Here is a 19,689-nt window from a genome sequence, read left to right on the forward strand (position 1 = left end):
GCTCATGTACTGAATGCAGTGAGAAAAAGAGAAGCAAAGACTGAGCCCTGGGACATTTCAACATTTAGGAGTAAAGCAGAAAAGAATCACAGGAAACTGAGAAAGGTGCTGAGGCAGGAGGAAAATCAGGAGGGTGTGGTGTCCAGTGAAGAAAGTGTTTCAAGAATGAAACAAGGTGTGATCAACTGTCAAATGCTGCTGAGAGGCCAAGCAAGGTATAATCTAAGTTAGTTCAAAGTAAATTGTTCTCTCAGCTCTATTTCCTCATAGTGCTTTATTTGCACCTTTCTCATTGCAATTTCCAAGTTTTACATTGTATAGTTATTTGTGTCTTCTCTCCTCTTACAGAGGTTCCTTAAGGTCAGAGACTGTGTCTTGTTCCTCCCAGAACATCCACTGCAGTATTTGCTCAATTAATGTTTGAAAGAACAAATGGATCATGTGGGATTCTATTAAAATCTAGGAGAATTTAATACAGCACTTGCAATTATTGAGATGTTCTAAAATGTTCTCCATTAAGACTAACGTGTGGGTTTTGTTCTGCCTAGAATGAAAGATGTCCACCATTCATCTGAGTTGGACTATTGCTAATCAAATCCGTCTGGCATTTCTATTCTTTTTACTCCAATGTCTCATGTACTATCCAGCCCAACAATTACTTAGCTTTTACCTGATTTGCTCCCTCACCTTTTAATGTTGGCTCCAGGACATGTTGATACCTTCAGACATCATCAATAGCTTTCTCTGTCACACTTCAATATCAGCATCATTACAGTATATCAGAGACATCAAGATAAGCTGACATTTCATATTACATGATAATGAATTTCAAAACAATGACAGAAGGAACCATAGAAACATAGGCACCCAGAATGAGCAAACTCTTCAGGGAGATGTGGTTGAGATGGCATACACAGAAAAAGACTAGTGTTGAGGGGATAAAAATTTTCTCTAGGCTTGTACAAAATCATAGAGTTCAAATATAGTTCAATTAGTTATCACCTCTGTAAAAGAAAGCTAAAACCCAAGTTTTAAGTAATAAGAATATCAAACCACAACTTACGGATATAAACTTTTAGCAACATATTTGGAAAATATGCACTAGACAACACTAAAAGACAAAGTTATCACATCTAAACAAGTACAGTATCCAGCCAGAGATCATGATACCTGCTGCATGTGCCGGTGCCACAGAAAACCACCTACCTGTGAAGTCAGACCCTTTCTGCTTGACCTTAGCTACACTCCATTTGGGGCTCGTGGTGATAATTTTCATAGAATGTCATATTTCAGCTCCATGGCTCTCCTGGCTAGCTTTAAGGTGACTCCCTGAGAGCAAATAGTCACCTTTAACTCCTACTAACTGTCATACCTAAGGATTGAAAAGGGGTTTTCTCCAATCCATTGACCACTCGCCCTAGTTTTTACATTTGTACGGATGTTTCATAAAGAGAACTTGTGGTTAGTTCCCAGCCCTCTCACTAAATCTTACTCTGGATGTGGTCCATCAGATTATGGCACTGCTGAGAAGCCAGACTGTGCACCCAATATTGGCATTACAAATTTAAACCACTGCATTCCCTGCACATAGCACATTACTTGGCAAGTATTACATACTCAGTATACACTTGGTGAACGAATTTCAAGAGTGACACTGACAAAATGGGACATATCTGGAGGAAGGAATGAACAGACTTTTGTCTGGAGATGAGTCAGAAGCTTGCAAACTTCTTCTACATAGCCAGAGTTGTCAGAAAGGGAAGAGTAAGATTTATGCTATAAACTCTAGGCCATTAGGATCTGCTGATTTGATATAGAATTTCCCAAGCTAGAGTTCAATAGGATGTTGAGATACCAGGAAAAAAATGATTCTACAGTCAAGAAAGTTTGGGAAATGCTGGATTAAATAGTTCTCATTTTTCAGAAGTAGTTTTAGAAGCAGAAGCAAGACACAAACTACTCATTTATGAAAGGTCAGAATTAATAAATACCTCCAGATGCTCAGTGAGAATAGCTCCAGCTTTGAGGGCTGCTTAAATTAGAATGATGTTGAAACACAAGGTATGTGCTGTGGTCTACACTACAACTAAAATGAATGTGAACTGACGCAAGGATCTGGTCCACAGTGGTTCCTACTGAAAGTGGCCAATTTGAGTAAGCAAGTCTTGATTACTAATGCCAACCCAAACCAACTGCACTTTGTATACTGATTTCTGAACGATAAGGTTCTTCCTACTTTTATAGCTGGTGTTTTTACCAGAAAAATATAACACAGATTTTAAGATGTCATTAAGCAATCCTTAATTTTTTTATTTTATATACATTTGCTAAATATGTGGTAGACACTCCACTAAGAACTGGGGAAAACAAAGGAAAAAGCCTGGTTGTTCTTTATTTATCTTTGGAGGTGGGGAAGCTAGAGAGAAAGCCAAACTAGTCACTTTCAAAGGAATCAATCGACATGTCAGAGCACACTAACATCCCCAAATTTGTCATCAGATTTGTCTTTATCTCTCTGTTTATCATACTAACACATTAACACAGTTAACAAAAATGGTAAGTGTTTAAAAACCTAAATACTAAATGAACTACCTAAAGGATTTAAAAACTGGGTCTTTTACTCTATTGGTTTCTATATTGTACCTATTAGATTCCATAGTAGTACTGTATTTGCTAATGAGTGTGGAGAATCAAATTTATAATTTGTGTTTGAGAGAATTTAAAACATCCTTTTGTCAAATGGAGCTACGTAATAAATTTTTGTAATTAGGAAGTGTCATTTATTCTCAAATGATCAGAAAAGAGGCATGCCTCTCCTTCTCTTTTCCCTACCACCCCTGTAATTTTTAATACTTTCAGAGCAGGAGATAAATATATTTAGAAAACACTTAAGAGGATGACATAACTCAGAAGAGACAAGTAGGTATTTTGACTGACTCCATCCCAGTGATGACAATGAATGGGTCCAAACATTTCTGAATACCACACTTGGTTTTTCTATCATACTTCAAGATTCCACACTTCAGTTCAATTTTTCAGGTATTTCAATTATGTTGGCACATGTAACAGGAAACTCAACTTAGACCTAAATAGCAATAGTATGATAAATAAAAAAGTGATTCTGTCATTCTCTGGCATGACCCACATAAACCAAACTTCTAAAAATTGGACAAAAAGTTACCTCAAATAGTCTATAAAAAAACAAACACACCCTACAAAGATAACCATTAAAAGCTACTGTCACTCACTCAATGTCAAATCTTGTATGTTTTCTTAGAAAATGATCAACTCCTGTCTAGTTTCCAGTGAATGGAACAAACATAACAAGACCAGTTCACAAAATGGATTCACCTCATACTCAGATTGGAATATCGTCTGTATATAAGCATACTATAAAGACTGACAGGTTAACTTTGTTGAATTATGAACAGGTTACTTTGGGCACTTCGGTAAGAAAATCATTGTGCTTATCAATTCAACTCTATCCATGGTCAAACTTAGGTCATCCAAATGAAAATCAACATTATGAAAGACAAACAATGATTTACTTTAACTGGTCTGAGTTTATTCCTTCCTAGTTTATAATGCCAATAATTTAAAAACATATTTTTATTTTTCTAGGGGGTCACTATTTACCAAGGATAAGTTCAATGACAATATTGAGATTTGTGGCCCTCTCCAGTTTTCTTTCATATGTTCTTCTTTAGCCTTCATCCTTTTTATTTCTCTGAGAAAGTTTTACAACAGGTTTAAGATGAAGGAAATTTTAATGATTTCACCAATAGGTAACTTACATAAATTTCATTCCCAACTTTCAGAAATAAAGACAGACACAACATTTATTTAACTTTTTAATAAAGCATTAAATTTAAATATTCAAATAAAAAGAAATAAAAATAGATATTTAAGCCAGCACTAATGTCTGGTTTTATTCTTCTTCTGGTGTATTGTAGGCTTGACTTACCTGGGATTAGAGTAATAAAATTATGATGCTGGTGTAATAATGAATAAGTAAAAATGGGCAATGGCTTGATTAAATTTACTTTCAAACCTGGAATTAAAGTCAGTAGCTTACTTGAGCCCACTGCAAAGACCTTACGCTGGTCTCGTCTGTGGAAAACTACCCTGGCTTACCCTCCTTACCGCACTTTCTGCATCACAGTTCAGCACTCCCTGGCATTCTAATCCTTTTGCTCACTGAAGCTCACTTCAGTCTGTCAAAACATCGAGGGGGAAAATCCCCAAACAGAACAGATGAATAAACACTTTTAATGTGAACAATCATATTCAGACCAACCTCCTTTGCAAAAATACAAGTCAGTGGATTTTTTATCCTTATGTAACTCAAATATTGCTATTTTTTTTCCCTGCCTTTACTAAGATGGCACTTTTCATTTTATTTACATTGGCCAATTATTTTCTACTTGCTTCTATTTTTCTGTGATTGGTGCCCTATGTTATTCATCTTGATTGAGCCTTATAATTTCCATTCCAGAATATTGGATCTTTGATCAACTTCATCTCATTCTGTGAATAAATTTACCATTATTCAGTGAAAATCACAACAGGAAAAAGAAAAGGAAGCAATGAGCACTAGGAGGATCTCACTTCAACATTTGTATAATTTTTTAAGAAAAACATTCATTTTTATTACGGAATCTAAAACCATTATCGTATGATACTGTAAGTCTCTCAGCATACTCAAATGGGTCAACATTCAATATGGACAGCAAGCTAGCTCACAAGAAGCCAACTGTAATGCACAAATATGTTCAACTGGTAAAATCCCAGCAGCTTGGTAATAAAGTGCAGCAAACCTTCCTTATATTGAGTAAGAACTCCAGTAACCTCTGGACATTTTTGGTAAAATTAAGGAAAAGCTACTGCAGTTGGAAGATAGGTAATCTTTAGGCTTCAAAGACTGGCTGCCAGGGGACCACAGTGAAAAATTAGACCTGGAGCCAATGAAAAACACTAGCTTGGAAAGGAATGGGATTTTCCAAAAATGCAAAATTATCTTATACAGGTGCTTAGCATACTATGATTTGACAGGTTTACGATGATAAACAGCAAAGATAAACAGTTACATTATTTATATCTTTAGTGTGTAAAGAACACAGATTTTAAAGTTGGCAGCGAGAAATTCTAAGACAGCTCCTGAGACATGTAATCCTATGCCCTATATCCACCCCATGCCAATGACGATCAATCAAAATGGTAGCACACAGAGTAAAAAGTGATCTACTGTATGTGAGGCAGAATGTACTTGAAAAGTGACAGAACCGTATGTTATTAAATGACAAAACATATTTAGAGGCTTTATTTAAAAATCTCTCACTGTTCATTATCAAAGTTACAAGATTGTTTGCATACCAATAGACAGACTGTAAACATAGGAAATTTTCATTAAGGAAAGATGGGTTTACTGTAATTCAATCGTTTACAAAAAAATTACTGCAAGTTATTGATAACAGAATTTCTCTTTTACTTTCTTAAGTCTAATTCTCTTGAAAATTAAACCAATGTTTCCACTCTCTCAAGCTAAAGTTCAACCACGGTCACCTTAGGAAATACCTCTGTTTATTTGTTAATCAGAAATACAAACCAAGTGGCACATCTTCTTAGGCCAAAAGTTTTGGCTTCGTTATATTTTACAAGAAAACAGAAGACTTGCAGTGGTCCTATAAAGTCTTTCATGTCACGGCTGAGGTTTACTGACGGCAGTGGAGGAAAGCAGTGGTGATGCAAAGGAAGACCAACTCAATTGCCTTATCTGACATGGAATCTTGTTCCTGTTTGGCTTGCAGCAGGCGCAATGTTTCTGGTCAGGCTGCCTCCACCAAACCTGATTGAAGCAGAAGGGTGACATGCTCTGGTAAATCCTGTTTAAGGGCAATTTCGTTCAGGCAAATAGTTGATCCTTCAATCTGTTGGTTGCGGGATGATACTAATATGAAGAAAATTATCCGGGTAGCTCAGATGTTCACTCAGCCACTGCAGAGGAGTTTCCAACATTGGCTCAATTCCATGAATCATCACTTGATTCTTTTTTTCCCCATCTATTCCAAGACAGAAATCCAACAATAGTCATTAACAGTCAAACAGCTGAAGAAAAATAATCTGTTGCCTTTTGAGAATCCTTAGCGAATTAAATGGATTTTAAACCTGTTTTCTCCCCTGAACAGAAAATGTGGACATGGAGAAAGTGCAAATGTTGCAATATCTATCATCCAAAACAGAAACCTGAGGGTTACAATGAATTCTGATAAAAATTCTGTTGCTATATGTGAAAGTATTCATTCTTTCTTAATTACTGTGCTCACCTAAGATTGACGTTAATGAAACTATGGTGGCGAAAACAGTACCCACTGTACCCAATGACCAAAATTTATTTTAGTTGTACATTAAAAACTGTACTATACAGTTATTAAAAATGACAAGTATATGAAATAGGTCTACACATACTTTAAAAATGTAAAATAGAAACGTGACTAGAAATCATCAAGAATCAGATCAGTATTTGAGAAGATGTGTAATAAAACAAATGGGAGCTTTGTTTGATTTTTTTACTAGTGTTCAAGTATATATCAAAAAGTTTTAAGATACTATTAGAATATTACTTAAAGTTTTAATCAGAAAGAACTAAGAATCTGACTCAGGGATTCCTGTTTTAGTCATGAAACCTGATTGATATTTATTAATGCCCATTTGCTAATTAACAGGGTGCTGCAATTCAAACTTCTTTTAAATTCAAATTTTATTCCAAATTAAATTTAAGCTTAATTTTGTGTTTTTCATGATTTTGGTATGATGTATCAACAACCTTGGTTATTATAGGAACACAAAGAAAGCAAAACCAAACTCCTCCAATAAAAAAGAAAAAAAGTAAATCTATCTATTTGTGTTACTCCTTTTGCACAATTCTTGGTTTGTCTCCTTTATGGTCTCTTCAAAATACAATGTCTAAACCTCTCAGCTTCCTGGAGACAGAAGTCAACAAGGAAACAGGGAATTCATGGAACTCTATGAAGGGGAAATACCCTACTTTTTCTTTTTTGCTCTGTTCAAAATGACTTTCAAATCCCTAGGTTCCAATGTCTGGGCAAAATGGGCTGATGATGTATGGTGATAATGACTTGGCTAGCATCCGAAACAAGAGACCCTTTTAAAGAAATATTTAGACTTCCTGTTAGAAGTCCAGGGAGATGACAGTCAACAGAGGACACAAAACACTACAGTTGATAAAAGAAAGCCAAAAATAAAAACCTGACAAACATACTACCAATTCTAAAAACAACCAAGTAAAATGTCCCAAACAAACATCCGAACCAGTGTGTCATAGTTTAAACCAATTTTGGAAAATGATATATCACTTTGTAATAGGTTAATACTATTAACCTAAAAAATGCTTTCATTGGTTTGATTTTTCTGTCAATCTTTTTTGCATCTATATATACTTTTTTATACAGTTGTAATCACAGTGTTAATACAATAATTGGTTTTCATAATAATGGTACCAATCACCTATAAATAGAAGAAATAAGCTATACAAAGAATACTGTAGAAAGCATGGTATTAGTACTTTGGGAAGATTTTTTTAAATGTTAGTATTCAAAAGGATAAACCTTCAGCTATCTGGAATGATTCACTCTTTGTAAGTTCTAGATTGCCAAGGTTTTACTGTATTCAATCTTTCTTAGAATATTTGAAAACATTTCCGGTACAGTTCTCTTCATATTCTTATTATATATTTCTTTGAAATATTTTAATATTCTCAGAATCTTCCTCCTACTTAGCACTGAGTCAAAAAATGAAAGAGTAGTGGTGTAAGAGTAAAAGTTCCTTATTGTAAGGTTTTTCCTTAAGCCAGAATCACCTTTATATACTATGAAACAGCAGAAGAAACAAGTCACGGCTCAATATACAAAATACTGAGCCCCAAACAATATTTAAACATGGGAGCAATTAGCTCAAACATTCGTGTAAAGGGAGAAAAAGGGGGAGCAAAATATAATATGGCACACAATCCAAAGGCCAACCCTGTTACAACAAAAGGATAGTTGGAGTTTATGAGTTGCATAACAGAAGCTGGAGAACATAAGCAGTATTCAAATACTTCGTGAGTAAACCTAATAAATCACCATCAGCCCCCTGAATAGGCAGGCAGCGCTGATTATCTGGTTTAGAAGCTAGGGCCATTTTTAATCTACAACATAAAGGTATCACTAACTAAATTTAGACAACTAAAGAAGAGAATGTAGAGCTGTCATATCCCTCAATAGAACAGTTTAAGGTTTTAAACATACTATTTTGTCACTGCCTACACATTTGTCCAAAATATACACTAGTTTTTTTTTTTTGCTTTCTCACTTCCACCAACAACACAATTATAACCAGAGGGATTCTTAGAATGGGCCAGTGGTTCCTTTGGAAATATTAATTAAAGTTTCTATCTTATTCATCATCATGTCCCCAATGCCTAGCCTAGCACCTGCCATATAATAATTAGTCAGTAAATATTTTCATAGCTTAGATAGTTTTGTTGCTGGTAGAACAGCAACTGCCAAAATTAATGTTTTGAGAAGAGTTTCTGATAGCTAGCCTTACTATGTAGAAGAGCTCTACAAAAGACTGCTTTGGTCATTAAAAAACGAAAAGTATAAAATGTTTCCAGGTAAGCCAAGTATATATGCTATTACCTTAATTCATGCTACCATAAAGAGAACAGTAAAAAATTAGTACGTTTCTTTTTTTTCTAACAGTAGAAAGGAAACACTTGATGATATTGCTAAAGTAAACCATGTTTTTGGTAAATATGTCTTTGTGGTTCAAAATGGGAATCTAGAACTCAATAGTTAGAATGAGAAATATGTCCCTACAAAGCAAATGACTCAGGAGAAAAATGTTACTACATATTTCTCCCACTCAGGTTTTTTAAAAAGTTAGTTTGAAGCTTTAAATTAGGCAAACAATTGAGACAGTAATCAACTGAACTAATTCTCTATGAACTTCTTTCATACAGTGCATTTTTTTGGGATAACTGATTTTCTTTTTTTTTTTTTAAGAGACAGGGTTTTGCTTTGTCACCCAGGTTGGGGTACAGTGATACGATCATCGCTCATTGTAACCTTGAACTTCTGGGCTCAAGCAATTCTCCCACTTCGGCCTCACGAGTAGCTAGGACTGCAGGCTCACACCAACATGCCTGGCTAATAATTTTTACTTTTTGTAGAGATGGGGTCTTGCTATGTTTCTCAGGCTTGGCTTTAACTCCTGGGCTCAAGTGATCCTCTCACCTTGGCCTCCTGAAGTTCTCGGAATATAGACGTGACCCACTGTGCTAGGCTGTAACTTTGATTTTGATATAATTTCTAACTTGTAGTATATAAATATAAAGATATTCTTTTATATAACCACAGTATAAATATCAAAATTTTTAAAATTAATATTGATATAATACTATTATGCAGTCCATATTCAAATTTATCAACTATCCCAATAATATATTTTTATCCCATCCAGTCCAGGTTTGTCTTGGTCCATTTGTACTACTATAACAGTATCTGAGACTGGGTAATTTATAAAGAACAAAAATTTATTTCTCACAATTCTGGACTGGGAAGTCAAGATCAAGGTGCTGGCACCTGGCATGGACCTTCTTGCTGCATTCTCATATGGCAGAAAGTGGAAGGGCAAGAAAGAGCGAACTCACTCCTGCTAGCGCTTTTTATACCGCCATTAACCCACCTAAATAAATCCCAAAAGGCCCCACACCTCCCAACACTGTTGCACTGAGAATTCAGCTTCTAACACATTCAGACCATAGCAAGGATTCACACATTGCATATAATTTTCATGTCTCTCTACTCTCTTATAATCTGCAACAGTTTGTAGTCCTCTTTGCAACTCTTAACCTTGACAATTTTAAAGAGTGCATCTCATTATTTTGTAGAATGTCCACATAGCACTTTTTAAAACTAGCGTCTACTTTAAAATGAAAATTTTTAGAATTGTGTTACATTTTAAGAAAAATATATTCAGATAGACTTTGCTTATATGAGTAGAATGGTGGGAATGACACTTAGAAGCAAAAAAAGAAGAAAAAAAGAAAAATCACATTAGCCACAAGTCATTAATGAAAGTCACAAAGTTAAAACAATGGTAAGTTCTTATGTATATATATATATATATATATATAAAATGATGCCCATGTACAGGTTTGTATGCAATGAATATATAATAACAATATACAATAATATAAAAAAGACATAAAGGAGAGAGGACCAACCATGCACTGTTAGTTAACAAAGTACTACTGAAAGACAAATTGAGAGGCAACTTGAACTCCAATTCTAGTAATGAAGGGCTCTGGGCACGTCTCATAACTCTTTGAGGCTGTTTCTTTATATATAAAAAGAAGGTGTCTATACAGATTCATGATTTGCAAATCTGGCTAACCATCAGAATCACGTGGAAAATTTAAAAAATACATAAGCTTTCTGAATCAATCTTTTTGGTAAAGTCTTTTTAAATTTTCCCTAGAATAAATCTTATGATCATACTGTAGAATTTTTCTTCAAACAAAATTTTATGCAGAAACCCAATATATAACGCACGTAAAGAAAGGGCAGTTTTGGTTGATGTAGGATTGAGACTGTCTCCCAAGTCCCAGATTTATAACCAATGGTAGCTTCTGATTTAACTCTGTTGGTCACAGTTTGTAGACCTCTGGTCTGGAGTACAGGATCACTAGCTTGTCTTTTATTTCTACTATTTGAATCTTTTATGCCTAAGCAGCAAACTATTTCTTTCAGAGTTCAAATCATCATAATTCACTAGTTTTGATTTTTATTCAAATCACTTAAACTTTTTAGTCTCCATTTCCTCATTTTATAGTGGAGACAAAGAATTCTGATTTCCAGGACTGCATGGAGGATTAAATGGGATATCCAAGCAAAGTACCCAGCAGAGACCAGCACAGGGCTTAGACATAGTAGGGATTCAATAAAGTGAGTGACTTTCTTCTCCACCTCTCCTTCTTGCTCTCTAAAAATAAATAAGTAAATATAGGTGTCAAAAATATTACTTTAAAGTGAGGACCAGATGATCAGTTTTAAAAAGGTCATGGTTTAGTAACAAAAAATAAAGAACAACTCTTCCTATACACAAAATTATGAAAATAAGTTAATTCTTTTAGTACTAGATATACCAAAAGATATATAAAAACCATGGATTCAATTATGTGGTTGGCATGCAAAGGGCTATAAGAATTTGGCCTCGTGTTAATATACTCTGTATTACTCAGTCCCATTTTTATGCAGCATGGCGTTTGACTTTAACGAATGTATTTTAAAAAAAGACAAAACCCCAGAGTAAATAATTATGCAAATTAAATGGCATTTAAAAAAATTCCTGGAGCCCAGGTGCACTGGCTCATGCCTGTAATCCCAGCACTTTGGGAGGCCGAGGCAGAAGGATTGCTTGAGCCCAGGAGTTCAAGACCAGCCTGGGAAACAGAGCAAGAACTCGTCTGTACAAAAATTTAAGAAACAGCTGGGCACAGTGGCGTGTGTCTATAGTCCCAGCTACTCAGGAGGCTGGGAAGGATGACTGCTTGAGCCCAGGAGTTTGAGGCTGCAGCGAGCTATGATGATGCCACTGCATGCACCCTGGGTGACACAGTGAGACTTTGTCTCAAAAAAAGAAAAAGAAAGAAAATTCCTTAAGTAAACCCTCTGGATTAATTTAATAGTGTTCTCAACATATATAGTCAGCATAGCACATCATCTATAAGTCAAATGGGCCCTAATGTACTAGAGTTATATTGTTTAACAGACCTTAGGTAAGGTTCTTTATTTTTAAAAAAGATGAAAAAATTCAGGTAGAAAAAAAATCTCTTTTCAAAATTTTTGTTATACATTTAAAACATATCATTATTTGAGAACTCTCAGTATGTGATGGATCTGCCTTTTAAAGATTTCTATTATTAATGGCTACTAATAACCTTCCCCATCCCAACCTGGATTTTAGTCCTTATTTCTAAGCCAATTTCAACAAGGAATAGGACCTACATGTCTTTAAAAGCACGTTACTTGAGATTCTAGTGAGATGCTTTAGTTTCCTTCTTACTATTAATAAATATACTAAACACATGAAGACTCTTAATTTAAAGGAAGCTAATTAAATGGATAATATATATTCAAAGGACAACCATACTTGCTTTAATAAGAAAATTTCACTTTAAGTAAATTTTTAAAACTTCATACTTATAAATAAATATGGAATAATATAAATCTAAGGTCAAGTGACATTGTGTTTGTTTGGCTTTGTGGCTTCATAATTTTATTTTATAATTCAGCAGAAAACTATTTGATTTGCTTTCGGGGGATGTGTGACATTTCAGGTAAAATTTCTGAAAAATACTTAACACTTCTGAAAAAGTTTTAAACAAATAGATGAGCTTTTTGATTACAACTAGTCTGAACAATTTTGTTCTGTGTGACAAATTCTTTAACCTCTGGTATGTTCATTAGTAAAACGCCAACTAATTGAATCCATCGACACGAAAAACCACAGGCTGAAATCTGAAGTGCATACATCATGCTGAAGGATTTTGACTCAGCCATGGCGGTAATAGTCAGCGAGGTCAGGTCAAAGAGGGTTAAACCAAGCCAGGATATAGCCAAAGGAATACATCAAACGCTGATTTTAAAAGGGCAATTAATCTTAGACAGAAATGCTTCCTGGGGAATGAGATCTCAATCTTAAGAGCACACTACATGATGTAGCAGTAAAAATGAACATATACAAGCTTACAGGGCTTTTATCCTATGATCACAAACAGAAGGAGAGTGCTGTTTATCAAAGAAATATAAACCCATTTAAAAATACTTACATTAACTTCTTCCGGATCTATACTCGCCTAGCAGTACAGGTCTTAACGAACACATAATATCCCAGTTAATATATACCACATCTCTTTCCATGTATAAATTTTTCACTTTCTACATTTTTAATTATTTCTGCCCCAAATATTTCCAGAACCTTGACTCTGAACATATAAAACAATTTCAAAACATGTCCACATTAATTTTTTCATTGACTTTTGCTTATAATCTTTATATCTTAGTAAGGAAGACATAATCCAAAATGTAAGTTACAAAAAATTCCATATAGCTATAATTATAAAAAGAAAATTGTATTAAGTGATTGACTGCAAGACCATTTTAATGAACTGATTAAAAGCTTCCTGATATAACATAAAAATGTGGTAAAAGTTCATTCAAACTCTACACCCATCCTGTGAGGTGGCAGCAGGAAAACATCTTTTTTTTAATGAAATAAGAAACCTGGATCCATTAAAAAAAACCTAAATGACTGCCCAAATCAAACAGTGTAAAGGTACAGAGGGATACTAGTTCATTCTAATTCAAATTCTAAATGACTGTCTAAAGAATTACTGAAATTATAAAACTTTTATTATCTTACTCAAAAACCCTTAATTTGATGAGGTTTGGGGGATTGTAGATTTTTTATTTTTGTGTAAGTTGAAATGCCAATTCTTCTGGGGGCAGTGTCATCATGCTGACAAATATGACTATTGCTGGTTTAAACCTCAAATCATGAGATCTCAATCAACCAGCTTTAATTTTGTCCAAATACTTGAATCTGCCTTGTATGGACAGCGTGAGATTTAGACGTTTCTTTTTTCTAATTGCTTTATGTCTGAAAAATGTATCACAATGTCAGTTAAATAGCTTTAGTAACACAACCTAATTATACAAAACAAAGAAGAAAAAACATGGCTACATTAACTTTTCTTACTTTTAACAACTATTCTGTGGTTTCTTTTTTTCCTAAAGCATGTTAAAAATAAAGCAATATAATTTTTAACTCAGACTATCTAAATGGAGTATTCTAATTTCCCAACCTCATTTGTTAAATTATCTTTCAATGTACTAACCAAACAAATAATAAATCAATCTCAGCTACTTACTCAGTGCCTTTTTAACACTTTTGAACTCTCTGAAAAATTCATGCACACGTATGGGGGAAAGGTAGAAAAACATAACTACTTCCTCAGCACATAGAGTAGGGACATTTTAGACAATATATTACCCACTAACAACCAGCTCTTGGATAGCTGGTTAGGGATTCTACAGTGGGCATGTAGCATATGTGACCTGAACCCTTTTATTCAACTAATTTCTGTTCATCTTTTATTTAAGACTTAGTCTCCACTCTTTCCTTCAGGGTGCATAAGATAGCAACTCTAGGTGCTTCTTAATATTCTTTGCATGTGTCCATTCCTAGACAAAGCAAACTGTATTTCTTTCTGTCCACTCCTATTGGACTGAATATGTCTTAAGAGCAGACTATGTCTTACATATTTTCATCTCCCCAGTGCCAGAAGATAGTATAATTCAAAGAAAATGACTGATAAATGATGAAATACATAACATGAAGTGGATATCAAAAGTTAAATGTTGTAGTTGGGAAGGGTAATAGGAGTAAATAAATTCTCAGGAAGCAGGGCAGAAATGGAAATGGGAAAAGGCAAGTGGCTATGGGGTTGTATTTGTTGGTGGGAGAGATACAGAGAAGCTTTACTGATTTGCAATGGAATGTAAGCCTTTCCTTACACATGTGCTTTATTTGTACAATATCAAATATGAATTCAGGATAAAAAGCAGCTCAATTCTTACAGAGGACTAATCAACAGAATCTAGAAGAGTGGGAAATGAAGTGACTGGGGAAAGCTTAAAGGTAGTTGTTTTTTATTATCCAAAGTAAAAAATACTTCGCTCCGGGTCTGACACAGAAGCCTAGATCTCTGAGTCATTTTAACTACAGATGAAACCACAAAAACAATTTACCTGAGCTCACCTTTGGTCATTTCCTGTTACCTTTAACTTGACTAACTCCCCTAGCCACTTACCAAAAAAAAAAAAAGGAAAGAAAGAAATATACAAAACAGCTCATCATTAGTTACTCCAAGAGAATAACGACCTAAAGCACGTCTTCATAAATATTAGTACATTCTACTTTCGTATGATGAAACAAGACAAAATTCCTCCATGCCTGAATCACTTATTGTAGGGAGTAGTAGACAATGGTGCCACATAGCTTTTATGAAGTACTTTCTCTTTTTATCATGTGATGACAGCAAGTTCTTATCCATACACACCCAATCTTAAAGTCTTTCGCTTTCACCTTGAGAGCAGGTGTGTCAAAATGCTTCACATTTGACAACACTAAATCTGTACTGAACCAGACAGTAAACAGCTTTTTACTGAAACAGTGACTTGATGTTTTGGATACTTACCACAGACTTTAAAATGACAGTTATTTCCCAATATGAGGTGACAAAAGGAAGAGGCAAAGATACAAGTTTTTCTAAAAGAAAAGACATAGGGCACAGCGGCTCTCATCTGTAATCCCAGCAATTTGGGAGATCAAGAAGTGAGGATTGCTTGAGACCAGCCTGGGCAACATAGTGAGACTTTATTTCTACAAAAAATTTTAAAAATTAGCTCGGCATGGTGTTGTACAACTGTGGTCCCAGCTACTTGGGAGGCTGAGGTAGGAGGATGGCTTGAGCCCAGGAGTTCAAGGTTGCAGTGAGCTGTGATCAGGACACTACACTCCAACCTGCATGACAGAGTGAGACCCTCTCTCTAACAACAACAGCGACAACAACACACACAAAAAACAACAAAAAGAAAAGATATTGGTGTCAGACAGTAAGAGATGTGGCCTCTTCTTGATATGAAAGGTAACATCAAAAGTACCTCAAAAGAATAGGTACTATTTATGTCATTTCAATGAAGTGTCTGTATCCCAATCAATATAAGCATTTGACAGGTGGGGAGGGAAGAAGTTTGTCACATAAAGTACTCACCTATAACATCTGAAATCACCTAAGTGGCAGGTTTGTGGATTAAAATTGTATGGCCACCTTACCAACCTCCCTCTTCAAAAAAATAAAAGGGAAGTCACACTGTGTATTCCCCAGGAAAGCCTGTATAGGCAGGGCACACTAGAAATTTAGGAGAACAAAGAGTCTTTAAAAGAATAAACAGCCTCACAAATTTGTGTGCCATTCTTATGCAGAGCCATGATAATGATAATCTTGTACATGTTGTTGTGATCTGGGTGTAGGAATGGCAAAAGTGATCACAAAAGTATACTCTGATAGAGGGTGTCAGTTCGAAGTCTGTGACTGCTTTTCATTTACATGCCTAATGTTCACAGTCACCATTTTAATGACTTTAACAAGAAGAGGGGCCAGAATTATATATAGGAACACTAAAATAGCAAAACGAACAAAATAAAAACAGTAGAAGCTCAGGTTCCTATGATCATACCAGGAAATACTATCTGAGACAATAGCATGTAGGTGATTAGATACTAAACTCAAACCATAGAATAAAGAGTTACGTAAAGGCAAGCATTTCAGAATGTCATTTTAAACTAAACTAAAAGATTAAAAAAAAAAAGAAAAGAAAATGAAACAAATGGTAGCATAGTAAAGTGGAAAAACCAATGGATCAGGAGGTGGAGACCAGAGTTCTACACCTAGTTCTGCAATTAAGGTAAGAGACCTTTGGTAAATCATGTAAACATTAAGAGACTGAACTAAATTATAACTCGAAGGTTCTACAGTTATACAATTCTTTAAAGACATGTATCAAGAGAGACCTGGCACTAGCAAATGTGAATCAATCTATATATGTGACAATTATGCTGTTGGTTAGGGGACAGATCATTACAGAATATTTTTCTTCCAAGTTTTTGAGTTTCATTGTGATGTTCTCAATAATTAAGAATCTTATGAAGAAGTAAATTTAAAATGACGTACTTTTGAAAGTAGATTGTCAAAAAAAATCTAGGAAAGTGTAATAAAGTTGAATATTAAAAAATTTCAATTACCCTTAATTGATAAAAGCATTTGCTTTAGTTTGGATGTTGGTCCCCCCTCATGTTGAAATTAGATCCACGGTGGCAGAGGTGGGGCATAATGGAAGTATTTGGTCATGGGGGCTCATGGATAGATTGATGCACTTGAATGGGGGCAGTGAGTGAGTTCTTGCTCTATTAGTTCCCGTGAGAGCTGGTTGTTAAAGGAGTCTGACACCTCTTCCTTACCTCTTGTGTCCTCTCTCGCCAGGTGACCTCTGTACACAGGCTCCCCTTTGCCTTCTACCATGAGTGGAAGCAGCCTGAGGCTTTCACCAGGGGCCCAATCTTCCAGCCATCAGAATCGTGAGCCAAATAAACCTTTTTTCTTTGTTAAATTACCTAGCCTCAGGTATTCCTTTATAGCAACACAAATGTATTAAGACGGTATTTTTTGAGTGTTCTTCAAACTACTACTACAAAGTACTCAAGAAGAGAGAAAAATCAAGTACAGAGAAATGAATAATTGAAAACCCATGCTGCCATGGACAGGTATGAGGCTGTGGGTCTCATCTCTACCAGCAATAAACATTATTAGCCTCTGAATTACACTTCAAGTGAAAAAACTAGTCTGTATTACAAAATCCTCAAAAAAAGAAAGATTAAATAGATTAAAAACAAACATCCTTACAACATGGAGAAAATGAACTATAACAGTAAAATTATTCCCCAATCAATCAAAGTTACTGGGAATTTCCCAGTCAAAATTTCTGTAACTTGAGTTCAAAAATAAAAGTTTGCTTAATCATCTCTAAAGATACACAGGAAAATGGCAACATTGGTTGTCTCTAGAGAGGGGAACTGGGTTAGAGTTTGGTGGACAGGAATTGGGAGAGAGACTTTTTACTGAGTTTCTTTACATACATATTTCAACTCCTAGGAATCTAGCCAAGAAAAATAAAAACATGTGTCCACACAAAGATCCATATGCAAATGTTCATAGCAGTACTGTTCATAAAAGTGAAAAGCTAGAAACAATCCAAATGCCCATCAACTGGTAAATGGAAAAACAAAATGTGATATATCCACGCAATGGAACATTATTCACCGATAAAAAGGAACAAACTACTGATACTCGCTACAATATAGATGAAATTCAAAACCATCACGCTAAGTGAAAAACACCAGTTGCAAAAGACAACAGATTGTATTATTTCATTTATGTGAAATATCCAGAAAAGAAATTACAGACAGAAAGCAAACTGGTGGTCGTTTATGGCTAGCAGTAGGATCAGAGATTAACTTCAAATAAATACAAGTGAACATTCTGAGGTGATGGAAATGCTCTAAAACTAGATTGTGGTGATGATTGCACAACTCTATAAATTTACTAAATATCACCGAATTGTCAAAAAAAATTATTTAACTGAAACTCTTACAGAAAACTAAAATTACACAGCTATAAAGATGAATTAGGAATCTAAGATAGTATTATAACCAATTTAATATTAATTATTCCGTGATTTAATGATCATAAGTAACATCTTTTAGGGTGATAAAGATACAAAGAAAGAATTCAGTAATTCGAATGTTCAGCAAACACTTCCCGTAACACTAGAGATATGAGGATATGCGTAAGACATCATCAGAAATCTTGACTATATAGTCTAGTAAAGTTCAGTGAAGATAAATGACACATTAAGACTTTATAAAAAAAAAATGTATTTCCAACCTCAAACAAATAAAGAAAAAATCCTATTTGATTTTAATAATTTTGGGTAGTGGTCAATGGTCTGTTCCTTCAATTCCTTGTGGTATTAGTTCTGATGGCATTTTAGATGCCCCTCTTCTTCCCTCCTGTTGAACCTTTGTTCATTTTAAAAGTGCTACATACACACAGGAATGCCAGTCAGTATAGGCAGGCATACTTGACTAAAGAAAATCATTATATTCACAGGCCAAATGACACATATTTTGAGCCCCATATTCTTTGTTGAGTCATTCAAGTTGGAGTATCAACATTAACCCCAAACTCACTGTTTCTAATTCTACTTTTTAGGTAAACAATTTCCTTAGCCTTGACATGCTTATTTAACTGTGTGGTATAATTACAAGTCTTGCAAATAATCCTGCAATCCTCCAACTAAGAATATATTCATAAGAAAAACAGCATTATATATTAGAGTATTACCTTCATATTTATTAATGCCTTACCTATTTCCATTGAGGATTTAAAGTAGTTAAGTTTTAAAATTTTTCTGTATAAATACAAGTCTATGCAATATACTAATGAATACAGTAATATGCTACAGTAACATGCGAGTAATCATAATAGGGCTGGGAATCCAGTCATTCAGTAATAGGGCAAAGATTAGGTGAAAGAAGGAGCAGGACATTTTATATATACACACACACACACACACACACACACACACACACACACACACACAGAGTCATCCCTCAGTATCTGTGGGGGATTGCTTCTAGGAACCCTGTGGATATCAATATCTATGGATGTTCAATCTTCTAACATAAAATGGTATAGTATTTGCATATAACCTACACACATTCTCTTGTATACTTTAAATCATCTCTACATTACTTATGATATATAATACAATGTAAATGCTATGTAAATAGTTGTCGTGCTGTATTGTTTAGGGACTAATGACAAAAAAAAGTCTGTATATTTTCAGTACAGATGCAACCATCCACTTTTCCCCATATTTTTTTTTTTTTTTTTGAGACAGAGTCTCACTGTGTTGCCCGGGCTAGAGTGCCGTAGCATCA

General features: G+C 34.8%; 1 protein-coding gene across 6 annotated transcripts in view; it reads right to left on the reverse strand.

Annotated features, from left to right (window-relative positions):
- Nucleotides 1-5,099: 5,099 nt before the first annotated feature.
- ATG5 (autophagy related 5) overlaps nucleotides 5,100-19,689 on the reverse strand; it is a 126,646-nt gene continuing 112,056 nt past the window's right edge. For 3 of the 6 annotated variants that reach the window (XM_012651207.1, XM_012651206.1, XM_012651203.1), the window contains one exon: nucleotides 5,100-6,059. Coding sequence is in view for 4 of the 6 variants with exons in the window: in XM_012651206.1 (XP_012506660.1) it covers nucleotides 5,923-6,059 (137 nt within the window). In the remaining 2 variants the exon portion in view is untranslated. The remainder of the gene's footprint in view (nucleotides 6,060-19,689) is intronic. The other 3 variants (XM_012651205.1, XM_012651202.1, XM_012651204.1) reach the window with 1 other exon arrangement.

Source organism: Propithecus coquereli, unplaced genomic scaffold, assembly GCF_000956105.1.
Source record: "Propithecus coquereli isolate 6110/MARCELLA unplaced genomic scaffold, Pcoq_1.0 Scaffold35, whole genome shotgun sequence".
Taxonomy (NCBI): Eukaryota; Metazoa; Chordata; class Mammalia; order Primates; family Indriidae; genus Propithecus; species Propithecus coquereli.